Below are 12,281 nucleotides of genomic sequence, written 5' to 3' on the forward strand. Positions count from 1 at the left end.
TTCTAAGATGTGACAACTGCATGATACCTAGCATGTAGTATGTAACATGTGTTTGATATAGTGGAATGTACAGAATAAGACGTTATGCTCCAAGTTTCTTTAGTAATCTGCAGAGCAGTCAGGACAGTCTCCTGCCACACATACCGATGTAGTCTCTGCCAGGACCAACATGTGGATTTAGGGAATGGTGGTAAGTATCTGGGCATTAACATAGTGACTACAAACACACACGACTGATCTTCAGCGGATTTCTCGCTGCAAATTTGCAGCAAGATCCGCTGCGGATCCTTGCCATGTAATCTCTAAGGGCAGACATACTCGCAGCAGGATTGAGATCCTGCTGCGAGTATGCTGGGAGACCACCCCGTTAACCTGGAGCATGTACATTACCTACTTCGCGATCCGGCTTGTTTCGGGTGGACATCCCGCTTAGCCAATTAGTGTAAGAGATTGCAGGGGTGTGAACTCTATATGCCCTGAAGATCAGTATCCTCATATTCCCCGAATAGCACTTGGCTCCAAAGAGAATGAATAGAGCTGAGGGTCATGTGTCGACCCATGGCTGTATTCAAAACAAAGGAGCCAGGGGCCAACCTAGAGATCTTCAGGAGGTTGGACCCCCACGATCCCTTACTCCTTACTGTCCCTCATACCAATATTCAGTGGTTTGACAAACTTACAGCCTTAGCTGCAATTATTGTTTAGAACTACCCAGGCCCAAATAACGAAAAGTGAAAATTTCACAATCAGTCATTAAAATATTTAGGTTAAAAATAAAAAAAAAATGTTGTTGAACACCGGTTACTCTTACTTTTAGTGCTGAGAGGAAGAACCTCCCATCACAGCTCACCACTAAAGCCAGTCAAAACTGTAAGAACATAGGAATTGGCTCTTTATTATAAAGTCGTTTACAAAATACAAACAATTCATATAAAATGTTCCGGATATGCCTTGGGTAAACATGTCTCCATGTAGAATTTCAGCTCTACAACAGTTTGGCTATACAGTACACCAAGGTGGCTTTACTACTAATCGGCAAAATCTGTAGTGCATCAACCTCCATAATTTGACAATTTATCTGAATTCACATAATACTGTTTGTTTTTTAATTAAAAATGACGGGAGAAAAAGGTTTAATGTCTTATGAAATTTTTTACGATTGCACCTAATTTTCAATATATCACAAAAGGTTATAGTGTTACTGTCGTAGAGACATGTCAAAAGTTTTTTGTAAATGACAGGGACCTTTTATAAACCTTGGCTGATATTTAAAGTGCTCTTTTAGGGGGAGGGGGTCATGAACAGCATCAGGCCTAGTCCACAATTTTTTTTGTGTGTTTTTCAGCTAAACAAGGGGTGAACTAAAATGGAGACCAGAAAAAAAGTGCCTCCTGTGTACCATTCATTTTTAGGATCCACTTCTCAATGGAAGCACTCAGTAAGAAAATCTCTGACCTACACATTAGGGTTGCTAACTAAGGGTCCTATTAGACCAAGAGATTCCGCAAGGTCAGCGAGATTGTTCGAGCGGCTGGGCAACACAAACGATCGTTATATTGTTCGTTTGGCCATTTAAAGGGAAACAAACAGCACAGCTACATGCATATCCATTCCAGATTCCTAATGCAGTGTATACTTACTATAAGCATTGCTGCTAAAAGGTGAAGATGCTGGATCACACAGCAGTGCTGATGGTAAGCATGCACTGCTTGTGTGCTAGGCATCTGGAAAATGACAGCATGGATATATATCTGTGCTGTCAGTTTCCCTTTTGCATCTCGTATTTACGCAACAAGATCTGCAGCAGATAAGAACACACTTCAAAATTGTTAAGATGTAATCAACTTAAGTTAAGGCGTTTTCCCGCTCCTCGACTGATTGCTTTAACTTTTACACAGGCCAGCTATCTGCCACAGGAACGTTTCTAGAAGCATTAGTTCTCCAAAATCAGCTAGTGTAAATGGCCGTTAATGGTGCGTTCACACCTACAGGACCTGCAGCTGATTATCTGCTGCGGATCCGCAGCAGATTTCATTTAAATAACTGAACACGGCATCAAACCTGCACCATCAAATCTGCTGCAGATCCTGTAGGTGTGAACGCACCCTAAAGCTAGATATACAGTTAAAAGTTATCTGAACTTACCAATTTCAGCCTGGATTGCCAGAAATAGAAGAGAATAAGACTTGCCGGATTTCAACATGGGAGACAAGCTGTTGCTATATGGGTCTTTGCTGGTAAGCAGCAAACACGCGCCTTAAGGAAGTCAATGACTGCTCATAATGTTCTCAAGAAATCTGTGATCCTGCAAGTGTTGGGCTACTAGGACCATCCCGCTGGCTGAATGTAAAACATACAGTATATTTAAATCACACAATAAATCTTATTACTTACATTTTACCTTCTAATTCTGAAGTGAACAGAGCTGAACCAACTAATATGCAATTTGCCTAATTTAGGCACTCACACCAAATGCAGTAATATAAAGATGTACTCGGGTAAGTGTCCCAATACTGAGGTAAAAGGTTAAGTGGCTTTAAAACATAAATGAAAAGATAGGAAAATGAGGTCCAAAAGAAAATAACCATCAATAAGTTTCTGGTAGAACTGGTAGAGTAGGCTTGGTGAGCAGCATTTGGTAAAGTCCAGGTACAAGGAAAAGTCCAGTTACTCTTCAGGGTCATAGCTGAGAATGGGACCAAGCCACTTTTCAACATCTTTCACAGACAACTGTTTCCTTTGTGCATAATTTATAACCTAAAACATATAAAGAATGGATAAGGATGGTGAAGGATCACATAGTGATAACTAGAAAGGATGCTCAGACCATGCTTAAACAGGTGGTAACAGAGAACAGGTCATAAAGGAACGGATCTTTTCAAATCCATTCCTGGCTTTGGGTTAAAAAATCTGTCAGATAAATCTGTCTGTGTAAACGCACCATTAGAATCAGCCTGTGCAGGTGCCCACTCAGCTAATCAGTGACCCATCACTGACTGGCTGAACGAGCGACTACGTATGCCTACTGTGATCCCAGAAGTGCTGTGCATTGGAGAAAGGAGGCAGCAGAGGAGCAGGGAAGGTAATTCACAGTCTGTAAGGCCAGGCTAAACTCTGTACAGCGCCCAACCTCTGCGGCTATACGACATAGGGCTATAATGTATAGAAACACCATTGTATACACTTTTCTGGTTAAGCATACCTGATCTTTAGAAATTTTTCCAACAGCAAAATATTTCGACATTGGACTGGAAAACATCAAACCGGACACAGCAGCGGCTGGGGACATTGCAAGTGATTCAGTCAACTTTATTCCTATATTAAACAAGAGACAAGGTGCTTTATTATAGAAGCTAAATATACACAAAGAATACAAATCCAACCGCTGCAACGCAAGATTATTAGGGGGGCAGTCACATGTTCTGTGCATGGACAATGTGCTATAAAACTAAAGTTGGGAGCTCTCAAACTGTTTAAATCTTCAGGCTACGGTATGGATACAACTCTGCTTCCTCCCGGTATAGGTTAAAATACTAAAATGACCCATATATTTAATTTTTTTTTACATGTGGCAACTTGCAGTAATCTTGCGTGGCTCCCAATACTATTGTATGGGTTTAGTTTTATATTTTTAGTATGTTAGAGAACAACTGTCCCTCATCTTCAAGTACCTGTTGCTTCCTCTATATTCGCCAGCTTCCACATAGTGATTTTCTCTGTGTGATCAGGCTGACTAGGATATCCTGGGGCTGGGCGAATGCCTTCATAGCGGATCTTGCGCAAGTCGGCAACATCCAGGGCCTCTTCACTGCAGTAACCCCACAGGTCCTTCCTTACTCTTTCATGAATTTCCTCGGCAAATGCCTAGTTCAATTAAACGGAGAAATGAATTAAAACTAACATAAATGACAAAGCATAAATTTGATGTAGAAATGAACCGAGAACTTCAGTTTCATACATGGTGGGAGGCCGGACAGCTGCTGCAGCTAAATAATGTAATACAATGTTATCCCACATTGGCTCATATTATATCGGACCCAATACACATACTGTATGACTGGGAAGCCAACGTACTGTAGTGGACATGATCCCATGATCCCGGTAACAGATTTACCTCGGCCAGTCTGTCTCCGAGGGCTTTCACCATGATACTGTTGTAATCATCTCCTTTTTTCACATAGGCTTTGCTAAGATCCTCTACACCAAAGATGGCAACGGCAAAAATACCCAGGTAGTCACGTACTCCAGATTCCAGTGGGGCTACAAAGTCGGACAGGCAGTAGTAGGGATCTGTAGATGCAGAGTCTTTCTCAGCCTTGAAGGTATAAGACAAGAAGATATTATATATTTTTACAAGTGATAGTCAAAAAAGACGATATGCAGCTAAAAAAAGGGTGATACAGCTCAAGCACCAAGATTGGTTATTATTTGGATTTCAAGGCGACATTATGGCTGCTGATAAGAATTTATTACTTTCTTTTAAAAGGGATGTTCAGAGTTGTATTGTTTTTAATAGACTCCGTAGATAAAAATAGCATATACTTACCTTCCTTGCTCCTGTCAAAGTTCTCCTAGAATCGGTACCGTTGCATAGTGCTTCTTCTGTTTGGGGTCACCCAGTGCACTGCCTGCTCAGCCAATAAGTGGCAACAGTGGTGTACCGCCTCTGCCATTGATTGGCTGAAGGAGCAGTGCACGCACCAGCCCTAACCAGAAAAAGCAATGTGCTATGAGACCGGATTCAGAACAAAGGTGACAGGCAGGAGAATGCTAAGTATATGTCTATTTTATGTTTTCCACCCCCAGTACATTTAAAAAAAATAAAGATATCCCTTTTGTATATAAGTTTACCTGTACTTATTCCGCAATATATTTCATGGAGCAGACTTTACCAATAGAAATAAACAGCTGAAATCTGCAGCATATCAACTGGTGTCAGAAAGTTATACACATTTGTAAATTATTTCTATTTGAAAATCTCCAGTCTTCTAGTACTTATCAGATGCTGTATGTCCTGCAGAATGTGCTGTATTCTTTCTATTCTGATACAGTGCGCTCTGCTACCACTTCTGCTTATCTCAGGAGCTGCCTAGAGCAGTGGAAAATCCCCATAGGAACTGTCCAGAGCAGGAGGTTTCCTGACATGAACAGAGGTGGCAGCAGAGAGCATTGTGTCAGACTGAAAAGAATACACCATGTCCTGCAGGACATACATCAGCTGATAAGTACTGGAAGACTTGAGATTTTTAAATAGAAGTAGTTTACAAATCTTTTTTCTCCAGAGCACCCCTTTTAAAGGCATTTTAGGGAGCAGAAGCCAGCTGAAGCCTTCTGCTTCCCAGTGCTTGTTCACCTCAAAATTGGATATCGCATGTGGGTGTGGGTTTGCCCAATTGTAATGGACAGGATATGTGCCCGCTCCCTACATGTCTCAGGTGGTGTGGGAAATCTTGAAGCGAGTGCGAGGGAACAGAAGGTTTCAGCCATTTTCTGCTCCCTTGATCACTTCTGATAATAAAATCTAATTTTATACTGTTTTGTAGTCTCTTGTGCTTCGATTCCAAAGCTCTTTATATGTTAATGTGATCAGAGCATCAGAGATTGCAAAATGATACTAATTAAAATTACATTTTTGTACAATGACCACTGATCCTACTGAGAGGAGAAAGACATTGCTTGTTATTCTTGTGTATGTCCAGGTTGCTAATAAAAAGATGAGCTGTATATCAATGGAAACCCCTAGCAATAACCTGCAGTTTATAAGCACTTCCACTATATGACAATGACATATTGGATGATGCATGTAAAACAAACTCCTCTCAGGTGACCTGTGCCACACATGGCAAACGCGGATTGTTTTTGTTGACAAAGATGACTCAGCTTCTTCCCCCGGACACATTGTGCAGATTATCAATTACCTGCTGCCTCAGGCCATAGAAAGTAGCGATGGGCTCTGAAGAATGCGGGTCATGCTCCTCCGAATATAACCTAATGTCATCCTGCACACTCTGAGCTGGCCAAATGCCGACAATGCCTCGGGCCTCAAATTTCCTTTGCCGTATTAAGACTTGTAGTAATTTTTGTGCATCATCGTACACTTTTTTTGCTTCTTCCCCTGGAAATAAGAGACAGTGATGATATAAGTAAAAAGTGCTTCTTATTGAGAGCAAAACCGTATCTGCATTATAGTAAATAACATATGCCAGGTATGACGGGACGCCCAGGTATACAGTGTACACTCATGAGATCAGGTCACAGCGTTGCCATTTTAGTTTGGTTCTATAGTTCTGGGATGACAGCGACTTACATATTGCTTACTGATAGAGATGAGCAAACCTCGAGCATGCTCGAGTCCATCCGAACCCGAACTTTCGGCATTTGATTAGCGGTGGCTGCTGAAGTTGGATAAAGCCCTAAGGCTATGTGGAAAACATGGATATAGTCATTGGCTGTATCCATGTTTTCCAGACAACCTTAGAGCTTTATCCAACTTCAGCAGCCACCGCCAATCAAATGCAGAGCGCTTGGGTTCGGATGGACTCAAACCCGAACCCGGTTCGCTCATCTCTAGTTACTGACCATTAACCCTTTAATGGTCACCTGCTGACAAGGTGATTTTAAAGCCACCACCCCAAGGTGGGATTCATGAAATTTATTAATTTTTATTAACCCTTTTTGGGAGGGTAATGTAATATTTTTTTAATGAAACTTACGTTATTCAGCATGCTGTAAAAATAATATTATAGTATTATAGATTGTGTTGTTATGGATGTATTGGTACCAAACACGAATAGTTGTTTGGTTTACTTTGAATGGGGAGTAAATTACATTTTATAGGACAGGGGGATTTTTTGATGTTTTATTGCATATTTTTTTCACTTTTACGCTACTGTACACCAGTGTATATTAACCAGTGATCTTCTGATCAACGATACAATATACTGCACTACTACTGTAGTGCAGTGTATTGCAAATGTCAGCATTATGCAGACAGGCAATCTATACAGCCATATTAATGGACTGCAACGGATGCCGATCTGACAGCTGACCCCCCCACAGAAGTGCGGCATAGACTTATTCTGATCCCACTGTAAAAAGGTGATGGAATTAGAAGGCCATTAGAAGCCGTATCAGCAGTCACTAAGGGGGTTTAGGAACACAAGTTGAGGCTCAAAATAGAGATCTTGGGGGAGATTTATTAAACATGGTATAAAGTGAAACTGGCTCAGTTGCCCCTAGCAACCAATCAGATTCCACCTTTCATTTTCCAGAGTCTGTGAGGAATGAAAAGTGGAATCTGATTGGTTGCTAGGGGCAAATGAGCTAGTTTCACTTTACACCATGTTTGAGAAATCTCCTCCATTGAGTATATGTTCAGAGACAGCAATAAAGATTATTTCTTCTAAATAATTTCCTTACCGACTGTTTTATCATTAAAGATTTTTGGAAATCCCCTGTTAGGGTATTTTCCTCGGAGCTGCCACACATCGAAAAAAGGCTTCCAGTCAATATACTGAGAAAGTTTCTCCAAGTCGTAGTTTCTGAAGACCCGTGTTCCTAAAAACTTTGGTTTCACTGGGTTAAAATTAAACAATGTGGTTAATAAACAAGAAATCATGACCACAGATACAAGAAAGAATACATACATTTATATGGATTCTTGCCCAGAATGTCCCTTTTAAGGACAACTCCCATGAAAAACTTTTTCCCAGTAATTGAAGCACATTACAAAGTTATATAACTCTGTAATGTGCTTCAATCACCTAACTGCCCCCTTCCCTATCTTTTTCCCCCCTCCACAACCCACCAGGAAGTGAAGGAAACTCACACATACCTAATTACTGTTGTCACCAGTTTCTTCTCTCAGCTCCTTCTTGTGAGGATGAGTCATCAGCAGGATGTCTGGTCTAGCTCCTGTTACACCAGCCTCCCCCTCCCCTGCCTTGTCAAGTGACTCAGCTTGCTCAGCTCTCATTGGCTGAGCAACTGCAAGCCATCTGAGTCATGTCACTTGCTTATCTTCCCTCGTGACAGACTCCCGGCACATAGGCAGCTCCCCCCTTCCCTCATACTCTCTCCTGCTGCCCAGTGGACTCAAGTCACTAGGGAAGATAAGCAAGGACATTGACTCAGAAGGCTTGCAGTTGCTCAGCCAATGGGAGCTGAGCAAGCTGAGTCACCTGACAAGGCAGGGGAGGGGGAGGCTGGTGTAACAGGAGCTAGACCAGACATCCTGCTGATGACTCATCCTCACAAGAAGGAGCTGAGAGAAGAAACTGGTGACGACAGTAATTAGGTATGTGTGAGTTTAGTGCACTTCCTGGTGGGGGTGGAAAAAGACAGTGAAGGGAGGCAGATAGGTGATTGAAGCATATTACAGAGTTATATAACTTTGTAATGTGCTTCAATTACTGGGAAAAAGTTTTTCATGGGAGTTGTCCTTTAAGAATGCACAGTTTCTAACAATGATATCACTTTTTAACATTATTACAATAATAGTTTTGATTGATGGAGTATGGGTGCCAAGACCCCTACCAGTCGCAAAGGGGCATAAGTGCTCAGTAGAGGGTTTTACCCCCAGTCTTCTAATGAGGTGTGTTAGGTTTTCCTCTGACACTGGGGTTACACTGTACAGGCTTATAGTTTGTACAGAACTGACCAGCTCAGCACTTTAGCCTCTTACTTTGAAGTTTGATAACAACAACAGATACACATGAATGGCCAAAATTTACACTGGTGGTCCAGGGGCTGCTAAACCTGGCCACACACATAACAGCTGCTAGGCCATACCATGCCACTTGACATTTGTTTTAAAATCCTTATCTGAAAAAGCAGTCACTATTTTCTGATCATCTCAAAAAAATGTATTCATGTCAGACATTCTCTGCTGGTCAATAATATGCCATGTCAAGAAAAATATTATATAGAACAGTTTTGTTCTCTACATTTTTCTCTAAGCAGCTAATATTTTAGTAGATCATACAATGTGACAATCTCACCTGGAACTCGATGCGAACCCCAGTCAATATGGAAGCCGTTATCTCTGGCTTGTTGTAGGGACAGATATCTTCTTTCCTAGAACATGGCGGACATATATATTTTTTTCCTTTTAACAAAACACTATTCATTGAATACATCTTATCTATTAAAGGAGAAGTCCTTTGAAATTCAGGAAGGAATGGGGGTGCGGTAGCATAATAAAGTATACTTACCCATCCCCTTGCCCCGAAGCAGTCCCTTTGACAGTCCCTGGCCTCCTGCTGCTTTTCCAGCTGCAACGTCACGTACCCGGGTGAGCGAATGCCTGCTTGGCCAATCAGTGATTGGGGCGGAACACTGCCCAAGTCACTCACTGGCTAAGAGAGCAATCGCTCAGCTGGGCCATAACATTGCCACTGGAAGAGTCGGGTACGTGGCATATCCAGCTGAAAATAACTGTCGACTGTCAGCGAGACCCAGGAGTGGCGCTATGAAGGCATGAGGACGGGTAAGTATACTTTGTCTATTTCCCGCACCCCCAACACACACACACTTTTTTTTATCATGGGATTTCTCTATTAATGTCTTTGAAAAAGTGAAAGAAAAAAAAAAACGGCTAAAAAGGCTAGACAATATAAGAAGTACTCAGTACCATCTATATGGATATAAAACCAATGGAGCATTTCTGATTCTGTATTGTTCTACTATATCACGGAGGGGGTGATAACCCAAAATAGATGCCGCAGAGATCCATACATAAAAGCATTGCTTATTACTTCTACAGTGCAGCGGACCTACCTTCAGGGAGTCATAGTGATCTTGGCGAATGTCTTCGTACTCTTCTGCTATTTCTTCTATTAAGTCATTCTTGGCATTCTCATCCAGCAGCCGGGAACACTAATAAAATATGTTGACACATTAACATTTCTCTCTTGAAATTTCTGGCACAAAGCTAAGGTGCCGATTTTTGCACTGAAGCTAGCCAAAGTCTTTCCACTGATACATATGTCCTCTTAAAAGGGTTATTCAGCGCTTCAAAAACATGGCCACTTTTGCACCGCTCTTGTTTCCACTTTAGGTGTGGTTTGCAATTAAGCTCCATTTACTACAATGGAACTGAGTTTCAAAACCCCATCCAAACTGGAGACAAGAGTGGTGCAAAAGTGGCCATTTTTTGTAGCACTGGATAACCCTTTTAATAAAAGGTTTTCTCCATCTACTAACCTACCCAAACATGACATTTCCATCTCTGTTTGTGATACCACCATAACCCCTAGACAATAGGCTCAGTGTCTTAGGGTTATGCTAGACTCTGATCCTGTGCTTCACTCTCCACATTCATTCTCTTTCATGCTCCTGTCACCAACACCTGAGAAACATCTACTGAATTCAAGTTCGTTCGTGACGGCGGCTGCAGTCAGCAGGCACACCAGAGACGCGGCAACAGAACACCGTGGGAGCACGGAGAGATAAGAATAAGATGTTCATAATATTTTCCAACAAGGCAGCATTATATGAAAATTCTTCTAAAACAGGATAACCCCTTTAACACATTTATGGTTATGAAAGAAACAAAAAGGTGTATATCAGGTCCACAGATGAAAGAGGAGTGTGAAAAGTATAAAGAAAAACAGATCGGCCTATTAAATAATGTACTTACAACCACAACACTCTGGGAGGCATCCAAACAATGGATTACTGGGGCACTGTAACGTGGAGCTATCTTCACAGCAGTGTGTGTCCTTCAAAACAAAAGTAATAAACAGCTCTATGCAAGAATAACGGGACGGAGCATAGAAATAAAAGCTTATAGTCCAACACACAGAACTAGATGCATAAACAGGTAGGTCATCACAAAGCATAGGCTAATAAGAGTATAGATGCACAGTTACACATTGCTAACATGTGCATTATAGTCCCAAGATATTGTATAAGGGTACTTTCACACGTACTGGATCCGCTGCGGATCCCTGCCCAGTAAACTCTATGGACAGCTCACATGTCAGTACCTATTGTCTTCCCCATTCTGTGTAAGCAGCAGTGGTGAGTGTCATACCTTATTCATACTTGTGTTGTTTGGGGGCAGCCTTCCCTGCCGGTGGTGCTGGCCGGGTTCTGGTGGGGTATTTTGGGTTTGGTCCTGTGACATTGGGGTTACAGGGCCATCCCATGGCCTCCTTTCCCTGCATGTGCACGCTTTGCAGAGTTGGCGGTCACTGACCGACACGGTGTGGAGTTAGCGTAGGGACCCATGTGAACCAGGGGACCTGAACGTGGTACACAGGGCTATTATGGTTTGATCAAATTATATACAGACACCCTGGTGTTGAATTTTAAAATAGGCCTAGCGGCATTAGTATCAGCCATAGATGGGATATGCAGCCGTTCCTTTCTCTTTATGTCGTGCATAAACAGGTAGGTCATCACAAAGCATAGGCTAATAAGAGTATACATGCACAATTACACATTGCTAACACGTGCATTATAGTCCCAAGATATTGTATAAGGGTACTTTCACACGTACCGGATCCGCAGCGGATTTCTTGATGTGAATTTGCAGCGAGACCCGCTGCGGATCCCTGCCCAGTAAACTCTATGGGCAGACAAACTCAAAGCAGGATGGACATACTGCTGCGAGTTTGTCCACAGCCCGCCCTGTTAACCCCCGGGCTGCCTGAGCCTATACGTCACCTCCTCCTCGCTCCGGCTTACTTCAGGGCTCCCGGTGTTCAAGTCCCGCTCAGCCAATCAGTGCACTGCAGCGGGGCAGCGCACTGATTGGCCGAGTGGGACGTGCTGAGAACCCCCGAAGCAAGCCAGAGCGGGAACCAGGTGAAGTATATGCTGTGGCGGGCGGGGGTTAATGGGTCAGGCTGTGGACAAACTCGCAGCGGGATGTCCATCCTGCTGCAAGTTTGTCTGCCCATAGAGTTTACTGGGCAGGGATCCACAGCGGGTCTCACTGCGAATTCGCAGTGAGAAATCCGCTGCGGATCTGGTACCTGTGAACGTACTCTTATTATGTATTTCACCCGCTAGAGGTTATACATACCGAGAAGTGGTGGCTCCCCCTATCAATAATGGAAGCTTTATTGAGAGACGCTCCATTTCTTTAGCAACGAAGATCATTTCATCCAGGGAGGGAGTGATGAGGCCTGACAAACCAATGATATCTATAGCAGACAAAGAACAAGTCAGAGTCTACTAGTAACTTATAATAGTAAAACCGGTCACACAAGAACGCATAAATAAATGCATACATATCCCTATAGGGTGGATATAAACTAACTGGGCACTGCTAA

At 42.5% G+C, this 12,281-nt stretch overlaps 1 protein-coding gene across 1 annotated transcript in view; it reads right to left on the reverse strand.

The window, feature by feature from the left end:
- Positions 1-875: 875 nt before the first annotated feature.
- The window catches only part of MTR (5-methyltetrahydrofolate-homocysteine methyltransferase), a 48,666-nt gene continuing 37,260 nt past the window's right edge, over positions 876-12,281 (reverse strand). The window contains exons 24-33 of the mRNA XM_069954473.1: positions 12,032-12,152; positions 10,640-10,721; positions 9,778-9,876; positions 9,000-9,075; positions 7,420-7,575; positions 5,919-6,115; positions 4,115-4,315; positions 3,672-3,864; positions 3,203-3,315; positions 876-2,757 (exon numbers count right to left, since the gene is read on the reverse strand). Coding sequence (XP_069810574.1) covers positions 2,668-2,757; positions 3,203-3,315; positions 3,672-3,864; positions 4,115-4,315; positions 5,919-6,115; positions 7,420-7,575; positions 9,000-9,075; positions 9,778-9,876; positions 10,640-10,721; positions 12,032-12,152 — 1,328 coding nt within the window. The 3' untranslated portion in view covers positions 876-2,667. The remainder of the gene's footprint in view (positions 2,758-3,202; positions 3,316-3,671; positions 3,865-4,114; positions 4,316-5,918; positions 6,116-7,419; positions 7,576-8,999; positions 9,076-9,777; positions 9,877-10,639; positions 10,722-12,031; positions 12,153-12,281) is intronic.

Source organism: Dendropsophus ebraccatus, chromosome 15 (genome assembly GCF_027789765.1).
Source record: "Dendropsophus ebraccatus isolate aDenEbr1 chromosome 15, aDenEbr1.pat, whole genome shotgun sequence".
NCBI lineage: Eukaryota > Metazoa > Chordata > Amphibia > Anura > Hylidae > Dendropsophus > Dendropsophus ebraccatus.